This window comes from Rhamphochromis longiceps, linkage group LG12, assembly GCF_057381845.1.
Source record: "Rhamphochromis longiceps isolate RC_006_pf linkage group LG12, R_longiceps_female_GT1.1, whole genome shotgun sequence".
NCBI lineage: Eukaryota > Metazoa > Chordata > Actinopteri > Cichliformes > Cichlidae > Rhamphochromis > Rhamphochromis longiceps.
In genome coordinates, this window is record NC_140568.1 from 11236592 (window position 1) to 11261178 (window position 24587).

The 24587-nt window shown below is 41.8% G+C and overlaps 3 protein-coding genes across 3 annotated transcripts in view; all 3 read left to right on the forward strand.

Moving 5' to 3' along the window:
* Positions 1-2502: 2502 nt before the first annotated feature.
* On the forward strand, positions 2503-4357 carry LOC146656965 (glutathione hydrolase 5 proenzyme-like). The gene is made up of 4 exons (XM_085425056.1): positions 2503-3082; positions 3939-4066; positions 4141-4248; positions 4347-4357. Exons 1-4 carry the CDS (start codon positions 2754-2756, stop codon positions 4355-4357), a joined length of 576 nt encoding a protein of 191 aa, XP_085281182.1. The 5' UTR covers positions 2503-2753.
* A 5346-nt stretch (positions 4358-9703) lies between these two features.
* The window catches only part of LOC146656966 (glutathione hydrolase 5 proenzyme-like), a 168223-nt gene continuing 153339 nt past the window's right edge, over positions 9704-24587 (forward strand). Inside the window, exons 1-4 of the mRNA XM_085425071.1 lie at positions 9704-10309; positions 10856-11117; positions 16891-17068; positions 17157-17311. Coding sequence (XP_085281197.1) covers positions 9704-10309; positions 10856-11117; positions 16891-17068; positions 17157-17311 — 1201 coding nt within the window. The remainder of the gene's footprint in view (positions 10310-10855; positions 11118-16890; positions 17069-17156; positions 17312-24587) is intronic.
* Positions 17322-20173, forward strand: LOC146656967 (glutathione hydrolase 5 proenzyme-like). Its single transcript, XM_085425074.1, has 6 exons — positions 17322-17325; positions 17540-17686; positions 17821-17951; positions 18830-19005; positions 19172-19263; positions 20070-20173. The coding sequence occupies exons 1-6, from the start codon at positions 17322-17324 to the stop codon at positions 20171-20173; spliced, it is 654 nt and encodes a 217-aa protein (XP_085281200.1).

The window sequence follows — 24587 nt, forward strand, 5'->3', positions numbered from 1 at the left end:
AAGATTAAAACATTGGGTGTAAGATTCAGATAATTATTTATTAAAAGCTAGACATTTTAAATGAGAATAAGAAAGAAAAGTATGTTTCTGTGCCCCCTTTTCCCTGTTCATGCCCTATCAGCCCCCCTGGCTAAACTTTGCTAGATCCGCCCCTGCACAGTTACCAGCCGTCAGCTACGTAGAAAAAGATCCTGGTGTAGAAAGTAATATTAAATACATTCTAACAACAGCTTATCAAGCTTAAACGTGCTGCTGTTGTTCAGCCGCTGGTTTCCTCTTTCTGGAGCGAAGTGGGCCAAAAACAAACAAGAGAGACGGACTCCGACAGAAAAGCCGATCAGCTGATCATTAATCAGTTTCATGATTGAAGTAGCAGCAAGGAGAGGCACTCGCTCCATATATCGGTTGTTAAGCTTAACGTGGGAATGCTTTACAAACATTCAGAGATGAACTTACACACTTGCTTTACTTCTCTCTGAGATAACTTCATCCCAGATGAAATGCTGGTTTGGTAGCGAGGCTACAAATACACTCAGCCGCTCTATCACGTGAGCATCTCCAATATCCGATTCAGTATTTTACGTCAGTATTGGACCGATACCGTATCGGTCCGAACTTTTCTTGTCCATCTTCCATTGGTTTTAATTTTGCACTCCAGTATGAACACAAATCCCCCAACCCAAGGATCACCACAACATAACCTAACAGACCTACACCTTAGTTCACAGATTCACTTTGTCTAGGGTTCATTTCTGAGATTTCACACAACCCAGGATTCAAATCATGAACACATAATGGGCTTGGATTTACAACATTATGAATGAAATGTGCTCTATTTGGAAGCAGCCGGCCCCCTCCCCTTTCGATGGGTGTGTGTGAGACATTAAATCATCAAACTGTAAATTTTAAATTGTTATTGATCCCTTTACCCCTGGTCCTAAAGTGTATATTTATTTTCTTACTCTTCTTATATATATTGTTTGTTTACTTGCACTGCTGTAACAGGAGCCTCGTTGTCTCGTCTCTCTATATACTGGACTTTTCTCTCTATATCTCCTACCCCTTGGGTCTATTTTCAGGAAACATGGGATTTCTTTCCACTGCTACGCCGATGACTCCCAGATTTATTTCCCACTTAAAAAGATAAATGGCTTCTCAGTAGACCCGCTGCTCAGATGCCTTGATGAAATAAGGACTTGGATGGCTTTGAACTTTTTACATTTTAATGAACAGAAAACAGAAGTGATGGTTTTTGGTGGCGCTTCTGAGGCCACTATTATAGATCTTGGTTCACTGGCACAGTATGTTAAACCAGTCATCACTAATCTGGGAGTTAAAATAGAGGCAAATCTTAAACTTGAAAGCCAGGTCAGAGCTGTTGTAAGATCTAGCTTTTTTCATTTGAGGGAATTAGCCAAAATAAAGCCTATCTTATCGAAACAGCATTTTCAGACAGTAATCCATGCCTTTGTTACTTCTAGGCTGGATTATTGTAACGCACTTTATTTTGGGGTTAGTGATGCGACCATTAGGCGCCTGCAGGTTGTGCAAAATGCTGCAGCACGTCTTTTAACTGGAACAAAAAAGTTTGAGCACATTACCCCTATTTTAATTTCACTCCACTGGCTACCTGTACATTTTAGGATTGTTTTTAAAATTCTCTTATTTGCTTTTAAATCTCTTAATGGCCTGGCCCCCCCCCCCCTACCTCTCGGAGCTACTACAACCATATACACCTGCCCGTTCCCTTAGGTCCGCCAATCAGCAGCTCCTTAAGGTACCGAAAACTAAGTATAAATTTAAAGGTGATCGTGCTTTTGCTGTAGCTGCTCCAAAGTTGTGGAATGATCTGCCCTTGCATGTTAGGCAGGCCTCTTCTCTCTCTGAATTTAAAAGTCTTCTTAAAACATATTTATTCGCTGAAGCCTTTGGCATTGATTAGAGGGGTTGACTCAATTTGTTTTAACATGTTTCAATTTATTGTATCTATTTTATCTCATTTTAATTTTCTTTACGTATGCTATTAACATGTACAGCACTTTGTGAAACTCTGGTTTTATGTTAAAGTGCTTTAGAAATAAAGTTGGTATGGTATAAAGTTTACTTTGACTTCAGCAGCTTTGACTTTGACTTTGACTCGGTGCGCCTGAATTTCGGAAAAACATGCAAATTATAAATCTGTATTATAATGTTTGGTGTTTTCGTGTTTGTTGGTTTGTTTTTATTTAGTTTTATTTTGGTTGGTTATTAGATGCTGCTCCAGCCAGCCAGACACTTCCCCGCCGCCCCGCCCTCTCCTCTCTGCGCCGCAAGCAGCAGGCTCACCTCGCAAACGAAGGGCGTCCTTATTCCCAGGAAATGGGCGATAGAAAACCGATCGGTGCCTGTGCCATTCCCAATATGCGCTGGCTGATGTCGGGGCAGCATGAGTACGACCGTTCTTTTTTTATTTTTTTTGCCGATGCCCGTGATGCCGCCCCGGGCAACCGCCCGTGTCGCCCGTATCAAAAACCGCTACTGGCTACCGGACCCCTCTCTGTGTGGAGTGGCCAGAGAGAGAGAAGCAGCGTCAAACGACGTAGCAGATACCTCTGCTTACCAATGAACACGTCTGCGCCACGCTGCGCCTATCAGTGCCCACACAGCGGAAATATGTGCGCAACACGTAGCTGTGCTGTCTGGGGAATCATCAACAAGCGGTAAACTTTCAGAGGAAGTGAACTACTGACGGTTACGCAGAGAAGAAAACAGCGATGTCTGAGTCAGACGAGGAGCGTGGTACTTTCCGCACCAGCAAGAACACTGAGGGGGCAAATACGACTCCTAATAGCCCCAAGGGGGTTATGGTGACACTACCTTGCTTCTCTTGGTGTCCCAAAATATGCAGCCCAAACGGTCACGCCATCTTCTGGATTTGTTTTTGTTTTTTTTTTGGTTGTGCAATAGTTGGTGGTATTTGGTTAGGGGTATGGTTATGTAAAAGTAAAGGTCAGGTTGCCCCGTCGGACGACGAGGACCCTAATTGCCGTTTCTCAAAAGCTGCAGTGGCCGCAGACTCCGAGAATTGTTCGGAGATTGGAAAGTGAGTAACATTTGAAACTTCTGATACATTTTTTTTTTCACATTACACATACGATTATGCACTGATCCAAATGCAAACGCTAAAAAATCTCCAAGAACTGCGAACATATGGGCTCAAATTGTGGTCATAAATATTTTGTACTTGTAAATCAGGATTTGTATGTGTAAAAAGAATTTGTGTGTGCCTTAGTGATGTGTCAGTTGTGAACGAAATGGCTCTTAGAGCCGGGTCTTTGACGTGAACGACGCAAGCCGGCTCCTTATCGCGAGCCTCCCAGTCCTACTGCCAGTTTCTGGAAGACACCTTCTTCAAGCAGTGGTACAGGAAGAAGTCTGCATCCTTCAAGAAAAACATGATTTTCATGCAGGACAATGCTCCATCACAGTCCAAGTACTCCACAGCGTGGCTGGCAAGAAAGGGTATAAAAGAAGAAAAACTAATGACATAATGACATGGCCACCTTTTTCTTTCTCTCACCCTCTCTCCCTCTTGCACTTTTTTTTTTGCTTCATTCCGCATTTGAGCTTTGCGCTGGGATGAGGGGGGAGGGGCGGTAGTTACACTGGCAGTAGCACAGGAACAGAGCAGGAGGGAGAGAGAGAGAAAGAGAGCCAGGGACAACAACGTCAGATTAGAAAGGTATAGTAATCATCCACAACTATTTTCAGTTGCGGATGATAAAGGATTCAGAAAGTTTATTCATGCAGGTCCATATGACAGAGAGTATGCATGTTCTTTTTGTTCTGTCATGACAATTTAATTGTGGGACATTACAATTTTGATGAAGATTAAAATTAAATTAATTGTGCACACATGATAACAATAACACTAAAGTGATAACGATGAACTCTTTCAGGGACATTCTTCGGAAAAATGGCTCTGCAGTAGATGCTGCCATTGCTGCGCTGCTGTGCACCTCCATCATGAACCCACAGTGCATGGGGATTGGAGGCGGGGTCATATTCACTGTGATGGACAGCTCCGGTAACAAGACACCCTCGCTACTCTTTGCTCAGCTCTGCTGTGGATTAATGTAGTAATATGTCATCTTTTCAAAGGTAAAGTGAAAATCATCACCTCCAGAGAGACTGTCCCCAGCAACGTGACCTCTGACCTGCTTAAGTCGTGTCCTAACACCACAGAGTGGACCGTGGAGTGGCCACACGGTGGGCTGTTTATCTGGCATAATGCTAATATTTATAAGGTTTTAGTCTAATCTGCTCTTGGACTCACCTTTATGACACAGCTAATTTATTCTGTACAGGTCACTGCTAATGCACACTGTGAGTCATTCCTCATTCAGCTTTCCTCAAAAAAGCAAAACTGGGATAATATAAAAAGAAAAGAAAAAAGATAAAGCAAACCACTACAGAGGGTTTGGCTGTCAGCAGATATTAAAGACAATGAGTCGGTGTCGTATATGACACTATCAGAATAATCTAGCATAAACACCATGAAATACATGCTCCTTAGTTTCAGAAACAACCAGAGAGATTGAAGTAGTCAGGTTTTTCTCCAAACTGGTCTTAACAGGTCTTTCTCCAAATGATACACAAGATGTAACACAAAGGTTTTAAAGGTGTAGTCAGTTATCTGTAGAGATATATTTTAAATTCTGCACCTTAATCTGCAAGTCAAACTCAAGATATGAAGGATCATACCTTTGTTTTATCACCTGAGAGGGTTCTTGTCATCAAAGAAGCGGAGGAAAGAGACAGCATGATTGGTGTCTTGTTAAAATGTCATCCTCCTCCTCACCTCTAACCTCATCTACTGAATTAAAGTCAAGACTCTAATACACTAAAGAGTGCACAACTATTCTTATTTAATTATTGAAAATAATAATTATTGGAAAAAAATAATAATAATAAAGTCAGCAACAAAAACCTAAATGATCTTATACCTCTTCAAAGAAATATATAACAAGACCAGAGAAATTCAAATACTGGGTCAAAAAACCCACATTTTTTGTTTGCCAAAGGATAGCTGCTCCACAGTCCTGGGTCCTTTTTGTCATATATGTCATTTCATGATGCACTCGATGTGTTTTTTCTTGGTCAAAGGTTTGAACTGCAGGCAGGCCATTTTAACACCCAGGTACTTCTTCTGTGAAGCCATGCTATTGTAATAGATGCAGCATGCGGTTTAGCGTGGTCTTGCTGAAATAGATGTCAACTCGATGGCAGCACAAGTTGCCTGTGTACACCTTTCAGCACTGGTGCATTGCCAGATGTGCAAGCAGCCAATTCTATAGGCAGTAAAATAATTACATACCTTCAGAGGTTTTGAATTGAGTGTTGATAACAAGCTGCAAAAACAGCAGCACTTAACAACGTTAAAGCCCTTTACTCTTTAGCCCAGAATGCAGGATCCACATTTTCTAAAAAAAAAAATTGATTTGTCTGACATTAGAACAGTTTTCCACTTTGCCTCAGTCCTTGTTGAATGAGCTTTGGCCCATTCAACATGTTTATGTTTAAAATGCAACACCGCCACCTAGGGGAATTTCCAATATTAAAATGCCTTTATTAAATGCATTTGTTAAAAGACAAAAAAGGATTAATAAGCAATTGCAGCCCAGAGAATAATGAAAGGTGACTGTGGTACAGCCAACTCTAATAGACTCTAATCGAGTCTGCAGAGAATGTCCACACATAAGGTCTTCATACAGTATTAGTCCTTTATTTTATCCAGGTAAAAAATCTCATTGAGATTAAAAATTTCATTTCCAAGAGAGCCATGGCATCATGGCAACAAAAGTCAAAATAGACGTACCACATTAGGATATAACATTTAAAAAAATACAATATCCCGTACAAACATGTGAGAAATATACAATAACAGATCTAATTAAGAGCGACATTAAATACAATGACACTGAGTAAAAGAGTTATTCTCTCGTTCCTTTAAGACAGACTTAAACTCCCCCAAGGTAACCAATTCTGATCATTTCAGTTCCTCCTGCAGATTATTCCAGGAAGCAGGGGCAGCGTAATTAAAAGCCTTTTTCTCCAATTCTGTTCTGATTTTTGGGCCAATCAATTGTATGATATTGTGCGAATGAAGGCTGTATTGGTTGTGGTTTTTACACATATAAACACATAAATAAGATGGAACCAGCCCAAGGAGTGTCACGATCTGGTACAGGGATTCAACGCAGAGCGGTAAGGTATCTCCAAGGTGTGGTTTATTTACAGTGCAGTGCAATATATGTACAGTGAAGGGATCCAAAAACTCCGAGGGGAATCACAGGGTAACTCGCTCACGTCTTCTCCGCTCACACTCACACACTTTCCCGTAGCAGGGAGGTCGCAGGTCCGGGGGGGGGGGGGGAGATCTGAAGCAGACGAGAAGGCAGGTCACCAACAAATCACAAGTCACGGATATGAAGCACAAGAGCTGTGAGAACACTAACGTTAGGGGTACAATCATCCAGCGACGAGAGGATCTGTGTTCCAGCCTCAAATAGTGCTCCCGGTGATGATGGGTGAGTGTTGTCAGGTGTGTGTGTGGGCCAAGGGCGGGAGCCCACAGTGAGCTCCGCCCAGGCAGAGAGGGAGAAAACAGCAACAGCAATTGTAGCCTTGTGGGGCCGACTGGGCAGGCACGGAGACCATGACAAGGAGAGGTTTATAGATAAAGATCAACCAATGGGAGAGTCTACAAATATGGAAAGATGGACATTTAGCAGCAGCATACAAAGAACAATGATGTACACAATTTCCATAACCAGTAATAAAAAGTAAAGCACAATGGTACACAGTATCCAACCTCTTTAGGTAGTGAGCAGGTGCATTAAAAAATAAAAAGCAGGGGGGGAGGGGAGAGAGCAGCGACATGTGAAGACGTGTTTTTGCGAGCTCTGCTTAGATTGACCATTTGCGTAATTTTCCCGCTCCCCTTCTAGTACATCCCGGCGCGAACCCGTCTCACAAGTGCCTAATCTTTCGAATCAGTTGTATTTTGTAGTCTAAAGCTGTTCAACATGCCTAAATCGCTCAAGCAGAAGCCGGGGCCTGATGCCTCGGACTTGCCTGGTGCGGATCCGGCCGCGGGGGTGGGGGCCGGGCCGGATCTCGACACAATCATGGCTGCCATAAAGCAAACGGAGCAGAATGTGCTAGCCAAGATCGACTCGTCTGTGATGGCAGCTGCAGGTGAACTACACAAGAAAATAGACGACTTGGCGGGTGATTTAAGGTCAGAGGTCCTGAGTGTGCGCGCAGAGTTTGCGAAGGCTATCGAAGACATGCAGAAAGAAAACGCCACGCTCTCGACCCGCACTGATGATCTTGAGGAGGAAGCTAATGGCCAGGCTAACCGTGTTGTAGCACTGGAAGCTAAAGTTGATGCGCTATCTGCCCAAGTCGTCCGGTTGGCAGACAAGGCCGATGATTTGGAGTCCCGGCAACGTCGTGATAACTGCAGACTAATTGGAGTGGAAGAGGGATTCGGAAATATTCGACCGGAGAAAGCCGTGGCTGAATTGTTGAAGGAAGCGCTCGCCCTAGACTATACGCCGACGCTCGATCGGGCGCATAGGAGCCTGCAGCCGAGGCCAAAGGATGGAGATGCCCCGAGACCGATAATCGTCAAGTTCCACTATTTTCAGGAGAAAGTGGATGTTCTTCGAAAGGCCATGGGGGCAGGTCCCATTACCCGTAATGGGAAGCGTTTCTACATCTACCCAGATTACTCGGCCACCGTTAGAAAGAAGAGATCGGCCTTTACCGAGGTGAGAAGATTGCTTCGCCGGTGTACGGGAGTGAAATATGGTCTCCTGTATCCAGCTACATTGAAAATCACGACCCCGGCTGGCGAACAGATGTCTTTCGAAGACCCGATCAAGGCAAGGCACTACGTCGAGACCAATCTGCGCCCACGGGAGACGGAGGGAGAGTGACAGTTAATTCACGGACCACAACAAGTATCACACGCTGCGTGCTACCATTGAGGTAGTCTGCACAGGCTGTGCATTGACTGGTGAACGTCGCCACGCTACGGTTGGATGCCCTTTATGATTGGACAAGGTATAGCTATAAGATGTTGAGGATTTCTGTGGATGTCATGTGGCCTGGGGAATATTTTATTTCAGAATATCTTCGGTATCCTCATTGGTCTTAGTTCCAGCCCGACACCATAACCCCAACAGTGCTTTTATTTTGCTTTTTGATGTATTCTGATTAATTAATCCCCTTTTTCTTATCACCAGTGTCATTATTTTTATTGGGTTTTACCCCTTTCTTGTGGGATTATTTTCCAACCGTGAGTGTTCAGAGCCGTACCGGCCTGTAAGTGGATGGGTGCCGACATGCATGCGGCAATAATGATGCTGAGTCAAGGGTCCTATTATACTTTGTTCTGTCTTTGCTGAGTTCATGTAAGAGTTTAAGCTAGTGTAAACGTGTTATATGCCTAGGAGAGAGAGGAGTGTTTTCAGGGCAGTCTCAGGTTTGTGGAAGACCAGCCCAGGGGTCCAGGATGGTGAGAGGTTTATCTATGTTTATCTGTTTGTTTTTGTTAGTTTTGCTTTGGGTTTATCTGTGGTTTATGTTGTGGCTCAAACAGGCACTGAAACACTGAGATATAACCAACGTGCAGGATCAGTCTATTATCGATTGTGGCACTATGACTCTGGATAATGTGAATAATCAACAGGAATCGGTCTCATTCATTAGCTGGAACGTCAAAGGGCTGAATAATTTGGTTAAAAGAAGCAAGGTATTTAGTCATTTGAAATCGCTCAAACCTGACGTGATGTTTCTACAGGAGACACACTTAAATACTAACTCCCAAAAAAGATTAGGTTGTAAGTGGATTGGACAAATATATCATTCACGTTTTAACTACAAAGCCAGGGGAACAGCAATCTTAATTAGGAAGGGGGTTCCATTTGAACACTCTGAAGTGATATCAGATCCTAATGGCAGATATGTTGTTGTAGTGGGCAAGATGTTTAACACACCACTAATACTGGCTAATATTTATGGACCTAACTGGGACAACGCACAGTTCTTTCTTAATTTTTTTTCGACTCTCCCAGACCTTGTCTCCTATAAACTAATTCTAGGTGGAGACTTTAATTGTGTCCTTTCTCCCCAGCTGGACCGATCAAGCGTGAGGTCGAGCAACACCCTCTCGTCAGCAGCAGTGGCTATTAATTCCCTACTTCGTTCTTACGGCTTATCAGACCCTTGGCGTGCAACAAACCCATCTATGAAGCAATTTTCCTTTTTTTCCCCTGTACATCATAGTTACTCCAGGATTGATTACTTCATTGTCGATAACCAGCTACTTCCCTTAATTTCCAGCACCAAATACCACAGTATAGTGTTGTCAGATCATAGCCCTGTGCAGATGGGTCTGGTTTTTCCAGGTAATGTAGCGCCCCAACGAACGTGGCGGCTAGACCCCCTATTACTTTTATGTGAACGCTTTAAAACGTTTCTCAGCAATCAGATTGACTTCTTTCTAGAAATTAATGACACTCAGGATGTGTCGAGGGGAGTCTTGTGGGAGTCTATGAAAGCCTATATTAGGGGCCAAGTTATTTCTTATGTGGCACACAGAGACAAGGAGCGCTCTAAACAACTTAAAGAACTGGCTGACAAGATTGCGGATATGGATAGGCGTTACGCTCTTTCACCTACGCCAGATCTTTTTAAGGAGAAATTACTGTTGCAAACTGAATTTGACACGCTTATGACATGGAGAGCCGAAAGAAATATTTTTAAATCCAGGCAGGTATATTATGAGCATGGAGATAAAGCGGGGAGGCTCCTTGCACTTCAGCTCAAACAGCGGTCAGCCGAGCGCGTGATTTCGGGAATTGAAATAGGTGCTGATTCGATATCTCACGACCCCCGAGTCATTAATGACCAGTTCAAATATTTCTACTCTACCCTATATCAATCAGAGGTGGGCAGTAATTCATCCGAGATCTACTCGTTTCTTGACTCGCTGGATCTTCCCAAGCTCTCTCCGGACGCTCAGTCGCCTTTGGAACAGCCGTTGTCGATTGAAGAGATAACGAACGCTATTAAATTATCTCAGACTGGAAGGTCGCCAGGTCCGGACGGTTTCCCCATGGAGTTTTACAAGGAATTCTCTTCGAAGCTCACACCTATTTTAGAATCAGTTTATGCTGAATCTTTTGCTACTGGCAATCTGCCGCAGACGCTTACCCAGGCCACGATCTCAGTCTTACTAAAGAAAGATAAAGATCCTGTACAGTGTAGCTCATACAGGCCAATAAGTCTTTTGTGCTGTGACTATAAGATTTTAACCAAAACTCTTGCACTACGGTTGGACCCTATTATTTCCACCATTATTAATGAGGACCAAACGGGCTTCATTCCCGGACGGCAGTCATTTTTTAATGTGAGACGACTGTTTAATGTGGTATTCTCCCCCCATTCGACAATACAACCGGAAGTTATTCTGAGCCTTGACGCTGAAAAGGCGTTTGATAGAATCGAATGGTCCTACCTTTTTACAGTTCTGGAGAAATTCGGCATGGGACCTACTTTTTGTAGATGGATTAAAGTCCTATATTCAACGCCTATGGCTGCAGTCAGGACAAATGGTCTGATTTCGGAATATTTTTCACTCTACAGGGGGACGAGGCAGGGCTGTTGCCTGTCACCCTTCCTGTTTGACATTGCGATCGAACCGCTGGCAATTGCTATCAGATCTGATGAGAGGATTAAAGGTATATCCAGGGGTGAGGTAACTCATAAAACTCTGCTTTATGCTGATGATCTCCTTTTGCAGATATCAGACCCAATTGGGAGTATGCCCCACCTTTTCCGCTGGCTGCGGGAGTTCAGCAACATATCGGGGTATAAGGTTAATTTATCAAAATCTTTACTGTTTCCATTGAACAATCTGGCAAAACAGACCACTTATGACGATTTGCCTTTTAAAATTGAAAATGACAAATTCACATATTTGGGACTGGAAATAGCTGGCTCGATTAAGACTATTTTCCAGTATAACTACAGGTCTATTCTGGACAGTACTAAATCTGATCTGGGTAGGTGGTCAAAACTTCCACTTTCGCTGGCAGGACGGATAAATGTGGTGAAGATGACTGTAATGCCCAGGTTTCTTTATCTATTCCAAATGATCCCCATCTTTCTCCCCAAATCCTACTTTGCCCAGCTGGATCGCTTTGTCTCTTTGTTCATATGGAACAAAAAACCTGCACGCATAAGGAGAGCAAGCCTGGAGAGAGCTAAAGCTGATGGTGGTTTGGGCTTACCTAATTTCTTATTCTATTATTGGGCTGCTAACATTGTCAAGCTGACATATTGGATAACCATGTTTGCGGATGGGGAGGGTCCAGTCTGGGCAGATATGGAACTGAGAGCTACACTCCCAATCTCTCCGATTTCGGTCTTAACTGCCCCTCTCCCACTGACTGTCAAAGCATCTGGGCTGAACTCCAATTTGGTGGTTCAAAATTCAATTAAGATCTGGGGTCAATTCAGGAAACATTTTAACTTGACAAATACTTGTAGCTTTTCTCCGATAATGTTCAACCATCTTTTTACACCATCTCAAATAGATCATTCATTTGCAGTCTGGCACAGAAACGGTCTGGTTTTCTTTCAAGATCTCTTCACTGAGGATGGCTTTGTCTCATTTAAATATTTGTGTGAAGACCATAACTTACCACAGTCTCACTACTTCAGATACCTTCAGGCTCGGAGTTTTGCTTCTAAATTTCTCCCAGGGTACCCGTCTCTGCCCTCTAAGGACCTACTGTATCTAGTTCTTAATGTGAGTCAGCCCACTAAAAGAGCAATATCGAAGATTTATGCATTGATTCTTGAAAGCTGCCCTCATACATGGGACAAACCTAAGGCGGCGTGGGAAGGGGAGGTTGGAGAACTCATGTCAGAAGACATCTGGAAGAAAGCCATACAGCGTATACATACGTCTTCTCTCTGTATTAGACATGGCCTGATTCAGTTTAAGGTCGTCCACAGGCTCCACTATTCTAATGACAGACTGTCTAAACTGTACCCTGATGTTGCACCGAATTGTCCTAGATGTGATTACTCTCCTGTTTCTTTGGGGCACATGTTTTGGTCATGTCCCTCCCTGTATGGTTTCTGGACATCAATTTTTCAATCACTGTCAGCTATATCGGGTGAAACACTGCGGCCTGACTCTTTGATAGCTATCTTCGGTGTACCTCGGGAAGAGCTGAGACTCTCTCCCCTCCACAAAAACGCAATAGCCTTTGCCTCGTTGCATGCCCGCCGTCTGATACTGCTGAGCTGGAAGGCGTCGAACCCTCCTTCCTACGTCCATTGGATTAGAGAGGTGATGTTGGGATTAGCTCTGGAAAAAATTAGGTATACCGTGCGCGGCTTGGAGAGTAAATATGACAAAACCTGGTCACGGTTCATAACTCATGTCAAGAGTCTGTCTTTTGCCTGATTTATTGTTCTTTACTTGTTGGTAATTTATGCTCTTGCTCTCTTCTCGGACTGCTGTCCATAGTTTCCTCAATGCCCGTACTTTGACTGTTGGGATTTCTTTATTCCCTTTTTCTTCTTTGTTTCTTCTCTCATGTGCCGGGGTCCGGCTGTTGGTGCTATAATGACTGTCACAGATTGGTTTGAGTGTTTCTCCCCTTTTTTTTTTTTTTTTTTTGTGTTGTGTGTATTGTGCTTCCTGGTTGTGGGGATGCCACCTGGATGGGGGTGGGGGGTAGGGTTCGCAACTTTTGTAAGAAATTCTGGACTGTTTTGTTGGAAAACTATAAATAAAGTTGTAAAAAAAAAAAAAAATAAAAAAAATAAAAAGCAGGTCACCAAAATCCATTAAAGGTAAAGAAGTTGCATGAATCAAGTGTTTTCTCATTTGGAGGGAGAAACAGGATTGATTTCTAAAAAAGAAACTTAGTTTTAGTTTTAACTTCGACACAAGCCTTTGAATTTGAGTTTTAAATGACAAATTCTGATCTATAATGATCCCTAGATACTTGTAAGATGTGACCATTTCAATTTCAGTTCCTTGAATTGTTGTAATCTTAGGAGATGTAGCTAACAACTCTTTGCCATTTGAGGATAACACGAACTTGTATTTCTATCGATTTAACACCAACTTAAGTTGGGTTAAATGGGACTGAAAAACATCAAAGGCAGACTGCAGAAATTGCAGGGTTGGTGAAGGAGATGAACAATAGATAATTGTATCATCTGCATAAAGATGAAATGCAGCATTTGACAAATTATCACAAAGGTTGTTTATGTAAAGAGAAAAGAACAATGGCTCTAATATGGAGCCCTGTGGAACTTCTTTGGATACTTGGATACTGGGAGAAAAGAGGAAGTTTGCAGTCCATTGAATCAATGATGTCATTAACCACTTAAATAGCAGCAGTTAGTGTGCTGTGTTGTTTTCTGAATCCTGACTGATGTTGGAAAGAACTGAATTTTTGTCAAAAAAGTCTTTCAGTTGTTCACTAATGAACAGCTAAACTCTGAATCTAGAACTTTTGCTAGAACACACAATTTCGATATGGGCCTGTAGTTATTAACATCTGAAGGATCACCTCTTTTCAGCAAAGGGAGAACACAGGCAGATTTCTGTATTACAGGGATCTCACTTTCGAGAGGCTAAGATTAAAAATGTAAGTTAGTGGTTCTGCTATAAAATCTGCAGCCAACTTAAGACAATAAGGATCAAGTTGATCTGGTCCTGCAGATTTATTTAGATCCAACAGATTTAAAGCCCTGTGGACCTCAAAAACATTTAGTGGAGAAAAACTGAAGGGTTGGACCAAAGATTCAGTTTGAGTGGTTGCAGAGAGAGCCTCCTGTTGATTAAGCTGTTTTAAATCTGGATATAAAGATTCAAATAGAGATCCTGAAGAATGAAAAAGCTCATTAAAGCAGTTTAGAATATCACATTTCTCCATTAAGGTGCAGGAGTCTTTTACGACAAAGGCTGGCATCTCATTTGTAGTTATGTCTCCATAAGAAGATTTTATTATTTTCCAGAATTTCTTAGGATCGTTCAGATGTTTAGTAGTTTTTGAAAGATAGAATTCTGATTTGGCCTTTTAAATTAAGGAAGTTGAACGGTTTCTGAGCTGTCTAAAAATCAGCCAGTCCGCTTCAGATTTGGTTTTTCTGGCATCCCTTTTTTTGAGTAGACTGGAGAGCTGATGTCATGGTCTGGCTGGCAGACCGTGGGGATGTGGGGAAAGGAGGACCCAAAACGCAGACTCTGCGATGCAAACAGTGCTCTTTATTTACAGTGAAAAGCTGTAAACACAATAACTCCCCGTTGCTCCCTTGAACCCCGTGTGCATGCTTCCCTCCGACGTCTGTGTTCGTGCTCCCTGCTGTTGTGTTTCCGCACACCCCGTGCGTGCTGCCTTTCTGGACCACTCTTCCTCCTGCAGGGAAACCATAGAAGCAGCCGTCAACACTAACCCTCGGCAGGTATATACGAACAGCACTGACATATACTGACACACTAACTTGGTACGATAACTCAATGATCCCACGCCAGTGGGAGCTCCAACATTCTCCTAAGTAGCTCCCCCGACGAGCCCTGGGCCCTATTTCAGGAAGCCGGTTTAGTGCAAACTCTGAGTAAGTATACCCTGAGTTAACGAAAACTCTGGGTTTTCGGTTTCACAAAGTGAGTTTAGATTAATTAACCCTAACCCTAAGACAACCAGTCCCAGTTGAAATCTCCAGCCAGCACAATTTCATTAAAATCTAAAGTAGATCGTTTTTCACTAAGTGAAACTAAAGCCTCACTACTAGCTGAGGGGGGTCTATAACAGCCCACAATGGTAATAAAATAGCCCTTCAAAAGTTAGAGCTTGAGGGCAAGAAGTTCAAACTGTTTACAAACAGATACTGATGATTGGACAGTAACATGGAATTTGTTTTTTACGTAAATTGCAACACCGCCACCCTTTCTGGTGCGGTCGCAACGGAAAAGATTATAGCGCGTTATTGCAATGTCTTTGTCAGTAACCGATTTTGTAAGCCACTTTGCTGATAATGTAAGAATATCAGTATATAACTCTTTCATCCAAATTTTCATGAAATCAAGTTTGGGAAGAAGACTTCTGACATTTAAATGAGTGATACCAAGACCCGTTCAAGCTTTAAAATCACAAGGAGTACTCAAGCATTTGCAATCTGGACCAGGATTAGGTTGTATTTCCAGATAAAAGAAGCAGAAGAACAAAAACATTTTCTTTTCACAGATTTTTTTTGTAGTTTAACAGACTGATTTCTCTTATAGCTCAATCTCTTTGGGTGGTGAGAGAATTGGGAAATAAACCAGTGATATGGAATAAATAAATCAGTTAAATCAGATGGAATGAGATCTCTGCTGATGATCACATTTGAGAAGCTTCTAAAAGATGTAAAATCCCACCTTGTTCCCTTTGAGAGGAGTAAGAAGTATGATTTCCCTTGTTCTGCAGACTGTTCCTGCACCTCATGTAGACAAAAAGCTGTCAATAAAATCAATAAAGGAAAAAAGGCTACTGAGGATAACATGCTGACTAACAGGGAAAAAAAAGGTAGACCCAGTCGACCTGTGGTAGAGCCTGGTTGTGGCCAGATATAGATATAATCGTCGCATTAAACAGCTTCTAAGAGCAAGATCAGTTACTGAATGGGCTGTTCAACAATAGACAGCTTGCCAGAATGCTGTCCCATCTTTCCCATTTTCTGGTCTTCAATTAATGTAAATTCCTCCCCAAGACCAATCTTAACTCTCCTCACAAGTCCATCTTTATCAGTCATTGTTTCTAATTTAACGCATTTAACGCATCCACTTAACACACTGTTTGCTGCTACAACTACACATGTTTCTTTTCCAAATATTTATTTATAAGTGACTTATGTATGTATGTATGTATATATATGTATATATTGTACTATTCTTAGTTAGCGTATTGTCTGTCTTGTCTTAATGTTGGTTTAAAATGGAGCACTGTAACAAAAAATAATTTCCCCCAGGGATCAATAAAGTATTCTGATTCTGATTCTGATTAATTTGGCTAATCTCCACTCGTTCCCTGGCAGATTATCTGTCTGTGGAGGTGAAGCTGGAAATGTTGTGAGATGCTAAAGTGGGGCCAGAGACACAGGCTGCTGTGGATGCACATGTCCCTGTCCCATATGTTCCTGTCAGCAGAGTACAAATGACCTTCATGCATTACTCCCTGATTGTCTATAGTGTGTTGACTTTGAAGGGAAGCTGTGGATCCATATGTAGAATCAGCATAGTCTCTGTTAAGAAGCGTCTTTTGACAGCATTTGAGTATGGGATGGACAGCAATAAGAACTGGGAGTAGTTGGAGCAGTTCACTTGTGGCAGACATTAAAAAATAAAGAAATTAGACATTAGAATATGTGTGAGAAAGATGAATCAAGAAAAGAAAGGGGGCTACAGACAACATTTATTTATATGGCCCAGAGTTCTGTGCTACACTCCTGCACACAGGCTGCATAAACAGTAAGAAAAGTAAATATAAGATATGCTAAATGCTTCTTTGAGCCAGAAATAGTGTAAATATAGTGAAATAAACTTAAAATAACTGTAAGATGCAAAATGTTATCTCTAACATAATCAGTTACAAACACACACATTTCCCTCTGAAATGGAGCAGAATAGAATAGAGTATTTACAAAGCACCAAATTATAACAGACATCATCTCAGATCATTAAAGGTCAGGACCTTACAGTTTACTCAAAACACGAGCAAATGTATGTGGGACTTTCCAGCACTGACTATCCATTATCTATCTAACCAGATAGCAAATGGATTGGGGTTCCTGGGGAAATTCGAGGTTATGAAGCGGCACACCGGCTTTATGGGAAGTTGCCCTGGGCCGACCTCTTTCAGCCGACCATCAAATTAGCCAGAGAAGGATTCCCTATTCCTTACTACCAAGGTCAACACATCCCACGCATTGGTAACACGTCACTACGGTATGAAAAACACCCACAATGTGATTTCAAAAATACAAAGAGCAAACAATGAATGGTTCAGCTTTATTTCACTGTCTTTGTCTTTTAGGGAGTTATATTTAGATAAAAATGGGAACCTGCTTAAGACCGGTGATACTGTGAAATTTGAGAAACTGGCTGACACTTTGATCGCAAACGAGGGACCAGATGTGTTTTACAACGGAACAATAGCAAAGAATTTAACCAGTGACATACAGAATGAAGGTATTATCAGATGGGTTTCATCCTGCTCTTTTTCTGACCGTTTTCTATGTCTGCCAGGCACAATGTTCTAATTACAAATTAGAAAAATCTATTGGTTTTGGAAAACTGTAACATGATCCCTCACAGGCTACACTGTGATCTGTCTCGATCCATTCAAACTCTTGATTATGAAATGCATTGTGTTCATTTGTACTCAGCAGAATCATTTGTTTCACTGTTCTTGCTCAGGAGGAAACCTCACACGGGAGGACTTGGAATTGTATGAAGCTAAAGTGACTGATGCGTGGAATATTTCTTTGGGAGAGTATAAGCTGTACTTCCCTCCGCCCCCTGCAGGAGGAGCCATCCTCAGCCTCATCCTCAACATCATGAAAGGTTCCTGATTGTTGCTTCTAGCATGTAGAGTTTGATTCATATAGGAAAATGATGCTTATCAATCTTTACAAATGTGATACACTAAGAATTGATGTTTTCAATCCAAAAAAATTTTTTTTTAAAAATATTTTTAGGATACAAAATGGAATCAGAACCTAAGACGACTGATGAAAAGATTTTGTTTTATCACCGTTATATTGAAGCTTTAAAATTTGCCAATGAATTAAAGACAAATATCAGCGATCCAAACTTCAGCTCAGATGAAGTAAGTATCTCAAAATCCTACAGATTTGCACCTGCTTTGTTGCATAAAGAATGATTCTATTTAAGTGACTAAACAATTAAAAGTAACAATACCACATCACAAAACACAAAACAAACCGCCCCTTGCCTGCAGCTCATCCACAAACTACACCCCACCACAGTCAGTTTATGCACACTGATAATGAGTTGAGGTTTTTTTTGTAATATCTCTGAGTTTTGCACAGTTGGACTTTAGGTTAATTTGTTGGGTTGAGATTGTGACTTTGTGTTAACAAAGTGCTTTTACAGAAGTGTTCACCTTTGTTAATGATCAATCAGGGGCATTTGATTATCAGTACCTGGCTGCTACTTACAATTAAAGTTCTTATAGAAGCACTAAGGGTGAAGAGAACCAGTAGAGTGCTGTAAGAATTTCTTTGAGTCTCAGCATTTTCATTTCAGCATCATTCTGAGCAGTGATGTAGCTTTTAAAACATATACATATAAATACAAGTTTTAAAAGCACATAAACCTAAATTGGCTTAATATTTGTCTTTAATTTAGTATGTATATATTATTGTTATTATTATCTTAGTATTTAAATATAAGTATAATTTTGTGTAATGTGATGTTTTCAGATACTCTGTAGTTCACACAGATGACTGAATTTCAGAGACTCTATCTTTGGCAGTCATATGTTGAGCTTGATCACTAACCAATATTATAACCTCTAGTATTCATTCATTCATTCATCTTACATCAGTGATGGATCAATGATCAAAATTCTGTTAACATTTGGCTCCAATTTTATAAATTTCTTGACAGCAATGTATTTTCTGTAATGTGCATATTTATTTAGTTTTATTAATTCATTTTATTAATTCTCTGTATTTCACACAGATGGCAAAGAAACTGACACAGGATAGCTTTGCAGACAGCAAACGAAGCTTGATCAGCAGCGACAAGACTCGTGATCCTGGCATCAACTTGTATCTGGACAGCATCGGCACCACACATGTATCTGTGCTGGCTGAAGATGGATCTGCTGTGTCTGTCACCAGCAGCATCAACGATGAGTCAGTACCTGCATCATTCTGTTTCACTGCTAGAAACCAGCTATCAGATATTTTTCTTTCTTGAAACTGAAGATTTAAGAGATTATGGAGGAACTTATTTTTAGACTATTTCTATACTACAAAGAGTGTCTTGGCTTTGTAGTTAATTTAGTTTTTTTGTTTACAGATTCGGCTCCGGGGTCCTCTCTCCAAGCACTGGAATCATTCTCAACAACCAGCTGTCTGACTTCTGTGGTAGAGCTGATAGCGTCTCTCCTGGTAAGAGATCAGTAGGATGCTTTTTACATTTATTATTTATGAAATACAAGTAATCAGACGAGGAAGGTGGATTATTTCAAAACTAATACCACAAAGAGTTAAATTTTTTTCCTGAAATTATTTTCCTGACAGGACATATTTCTTTAAGTAATTTCTATTAATGGCAAAATAGTGCCATTGAGGAAATGAGAGGAGAAAATGGCATTTCATAATTCATTGTGACGCATCATATTTTGTTGATCATGGAAAAACTAAACTTGTTGATCATTTCCACGATGTTTTGCCAAACTGAAACACATCATGTGAATTTGGACTAAAATTGCATTTTCTGTTTAATACCATAGCCTGCTAAAATGTTTGAATGTTCAAGAACAGGCACAGTTTTACTACTGCTGTAGTAAAATCTGTTTCCATGTCAACGTGTTGTTGTGTGAAGTTTTTCCTTCACACTGTCACCAAGTACTTGCTCATAAGGGGCTCTTCTTATTGTTGGGGGTTTCTCTCTACTGAAGTGGGTTAACCTTATAATATAAATGTACCATTGTGATTTGACGGTATATGGATATTTATATTCATTTAAATATATACATAGGACAGCACACTGGCACGGTGTTGCCTTATAGCAAGAAGGCCCAGAGTTTGATCCCACTTGTGTGGAGCTTGCATGTTCTCTCTATGTTTGTGTGAGTTCTCTCTGGGTACTGCAGCATCCTCCCACAGTCCAAAGACATGCAGTTAGTAGGGTTAGGCTAATTGGTGAATCTAAATTGCCCATAGGTGTGAATGCGAGTGTTTCTCTGTGTTAGCGCTGCATCAGGCTAGCGACCTGACCTCGGTTTACCCTGCCTCTCGCCCTATGGTAGCTAGGATTGGCTCCACCACCCCTGCAACCCTGAGAAGGATAAGCTGAAGATAATCGATGGATGAATCTATATATAGATCTATAATATTGATTCAAGTGTGTTCAAGGTTCTGTATAATTCAGTTTGGACATAGCATCATTCAAACATTAATCTAACACACTGACAGAGTCTCAGTAATAGCTGCACTTTGAAAGACATTTCACTTTAGTTTGATACAGATTCAGTAGAGATAACTCACTTGTTGTGTGTGCACTTTCATCATTTGTTGATAAGCATGGGCGGATGCAATTCTAAACTTGTTTGTAGAGCACAGGTGTCAAACTCCAGGCTTTGAGGGCCAGTGTCCTGCAGATTTTACATGTGTCCTTGATCCAACACAGCTAAATTACCTCCTCAACGGCTGTATCCCAATTCAGGGTCTGCAGCCTTAAATACGTAACGGCGGTACATGTATTCCGTTACTCCCCAACACTGTAGATAACAGTAGATATTAAATAATAAACGATATTGTGCAGCACACAAGATAGACAGCGCACAATGTGCTTTGAGGCAGCAGCCAAGAAAGGTGTAGTCCGCGTCTGTGAACACCCGTGTGCACACCTGTGTGGATCAGCATGCTTGTATTCCGAAGGTTTCTCCATGTAACGATCTGCTAGGGAGTGTGGGGAGCCATAGCTCCGTCCACCAGGGTATGAAGCAGGTATGGAGGAGATCCAGGCCCCAGATATCCAGAGGCCCCAGAGTACAAGGACCCGAGGAGGACCACCAAAGGGGGGGAACCGTGCCACCCTCCTGGAAAGAGCTGAGTAGAGCCCCAAAGGAGAGGTCACCCCGCAGCTACGGAGCAGAGGCCAGAGGGGGTTGCAGTGGCGTGCCCGCGGGCTCTGCCGGCAGCCAGCTGTGCCAGAGAGGACCGAGCTTCAGGCCCAGAGGCCAGAGGCCTGAGGGCATCCCACCCCCCGGAAGGAGCCCAGCCGGGCCACAGGCGCCCGGCCCCGCCAATCAGCCACCAGGAGTGAGCCGGTACATACATGAGCGCCCAGCCCCAGACGACAAGGACCACCAACACACCAACGTCTGAGGGCATCAGCCACCGGCAGGGAGTGTGGTGAGGGGAGATAGGCCTCCGTACTTTAGAGGGCCTGAGATGTAACCAGAGAGGTTGAGTCTAAGACCCAACCTGAAATATAGACACAGACGAACAGGCACACGCGGACACAGACGTGCATTCCCACTCCATATGCACCACCAAATACTCGGCACTCACCCAACGTGTAGACAGACACAAATAGACACTGCACAGACAGTCGCACTCCCCAAACATACTCTATATCCCAGGTCCAGGTACCCCCGCCCTCAGAGGGGCAAGCCGCACCTAGACCCAGGACATGTAACCCTTCTCTCTGGGGTGGAGGCAAGCGGACCGCCTCCTTATCTGCAGTAGCGGGGAGGCCCCGCATCCCAGACCCCAGTCTGACGGCCAGCACCTCCTCCCAGCCCCCCAGCCCTGACGGCTAACAGAACCGGGGTGAGTGAAGACCTCAAACCTCCCTACGCCCGCTCATATGTAGTGTTGCTGTGTGCTGTTCTAAAGTGCATTTAAAACTCAGGAGAGCATGGTACTAGCTTCCTCTCGGAGAGCAGCACGGCTCCTCCCGAAAACCCTTAGTGTCTAAATGCATTTAAAATTGAGGGTAGGGCACCAGCGCCAGAGGTGGGTTGGAGTACACCGACCATCCTCTGGGTGCTGTAAAACGTCATCATCTGCATAAAGGCTGATTTTATGTTCTATATTCTTACATTTTATGCCCTTAATTGTTGTAGCCTGTCTAATTGCTGCTGCTAGTGGCTCAATAAAAATTGCAAACAGTGAAGGGGAGAGTGGGCATCCCTGTCTGGTGCCCCTCAGAAGAGAGAAGCTGGAGGATGTTTGGTCATTTGTTCTGACACAAGCTGTTGGGGAGTTATATAATATTTTTAACCAGTTTATGACAGAGGGTCCAAAACCAAATTTATGTAAAGTTGCAAATAGAAATTTCCAGTTAACTGTGTCAAATGCTTTTTCTGCATCTAAAGAAAATATTATGGTTTCAATGTTTTTACTGCATGAGTAGTCTATTAAATTAAGTAATCTACGTGTATTTGTTGATGAGTGCCTACCTTTTATAAAACCAGTTTGGTCAGGATGAATTAAAAGGGGGGTTATTTTCTCTAATCTCTTTGAGAGAGCTTTGCAGATTATTTTAAGGTCTAAGTTTATAAGGGATATTGGACGATAGCTTGAAGGAAATACAGGGTCTTTGCCTGGTTTTTGTAAGAGACTGATATTTGCAGAGTTCATATTTGGTGGTAGTCTACCATTTTCTTTGATTTCCTGCAACATCCTGTGAAAAACTGGTGCCAGAATTGTCCAGAATTCTTTGTAAAAATCTGTTGGAAAACTGTCTGGACCAGGAGCCTTATTATTGGGCATACTTATCAGAGCTTCCTGGAGTTCACCTGGCGTCAGTGGCGAATCCAGTGCCATTGCTTGGATGTCTAATAATTTTGGGAGAGTTATGTTGTCGAGAAATTGATCAATTTCATTTTTAGATGGGTTTATTTGTGGTGTATATAAAGTTTCATAGAAATCCCTAAAAATTTTGTTTATTTTTTTAGGATCATATATTGTATTCCCAGATAAATCTTTAACAGCAAATATAGTTGTTTTTTCTTTATTGATTTTTAACTGGTTAGCAAGAAATTGTCCGGATTTGTTACCGTGTTCATAATTTTGCAGGCGAAGTCTTTGTACTAAGAATTTAGTCTTTTTATTAATAATTTCATTTAATTCTAGTTTTGTCTTGCGTATTTTGTTTAATATTTCTTGATATTGGTGTGACACATAGGCTTTTTCTAAGGATTTGATGTTTTTCTCTAGTTCCTGAATTTTTTTGTTTTCTTCTTTCTTTTTATGTGATGAGAAAGAGATTATTTTACCTCTCATCACGGCTTTCCCTGCTTCCCAGAGGACAGATGCTGATGTTCCAGGAATGTCATTAAAGCCTAAATATAGAGTCCACTCTTTTTTAAAGTATTTGATAAACTCTTCGTCTTTGAGCAGTGATGTATTAAATCTCCAGTTTTTTCTTGGTGTAGTATTATTCATCTGTATTAGTGTTAAAGGTACAGGAGCATGATCGCTGACAGCTATAGGATGAATCTCAGTGTCTGTAATGTTACTCAGCAGTGAGCTGCTGACCAGAAAATAATCCAGACGAGAGTAGGAGTGATGGACATGTGAGAAGAAAGAATATTCCTTACTGTTGGGGTGAAGGGAGCGCCATGCATCGCAAAGACCAAAGTCGCTCATATACTGTTTGATTATATTTGTGGACTGCCAGTTACGCTGAGTTCCTGCCGTATTGAGCCTATCCATTTCTTCATTTAGTCCCAGGTTGAGGTCTCCCCCAAGAACAATTGTGCAATCTAGGTGTTCGGAGAGTGTACTAAAAAAAACGTAGAAGAATGAGGGGTCATCAACATTTGGACCATATATACTTACAATACCTAGCTTTTGGTTAAGTATAGATAGTTTGACGATTAGGAATCTGCCCTCTGGATCTATAACTGTATCGAGTACTGTGAAATTAATATTTTTATGTATTAGAATTGCTACTCCTCTTTGTCTAGAATTATAACAGGCTGAGAACACATTAGGAAACTCAGGTGTTTTAAGTTTATTCAAACCTGTGACAGGCATGTGGGTTTCTTGTAATAAAACAACGTCTGCCTGTAATGTTTTAAGTTGGTTAAGTATTTTTAACCTTTTTTCCCTAGAGCCAGCTCCATGCACATTCCATGTGACAAATCTTAGCATGCCCATAGTTGTGTGTTTGTGGCTAATGATGTACGCTGTATGTCTCGCTTAGATGGGTGAGGAAAATGGAAACACTTTTTTTTTTTTTTTGGTGAGTAAAGAGAAGAAAATGCGCGGTAAGAAGCTCCATAGGTCTGACTATGTGTGTGCATAATAACTAATATGAGCAAATGTGTGCATGTGTCCTATATCTGTGTGCGCTGTGTGGCTGTTGTAAATGTGTTGCCTTTAAACGCATGTGTGTGCGTGATCGTGCAGAGTAAGCATGTAGAAATAGACAGTGTCGCTTGTGGATGGATAGGGAAACAGGTGATCGACATAGTGATAGAAAAGAGAAGCAAATAAACCAAAGAGCAAGGTGCGCGACACGAGAGAGAGAGGGAAAAAGAAATAAAAACGGAAACATTCCAATTAAAGCATTGGCGGAGAGTGACAGTGACGTTATACTAAATTAGCAAACTGAAATTACATAGTTAAGCAAAAGTTAATACAAGAGAGTGTGAGTGAAGAGAATAGTGTAGCGGATTCTTATCTGGTGTGCGGTCAATACAGCCATGGAGTGATGCCAGGGTCGCGGTAGAGCTGTCCGTCCACGTAGAGCC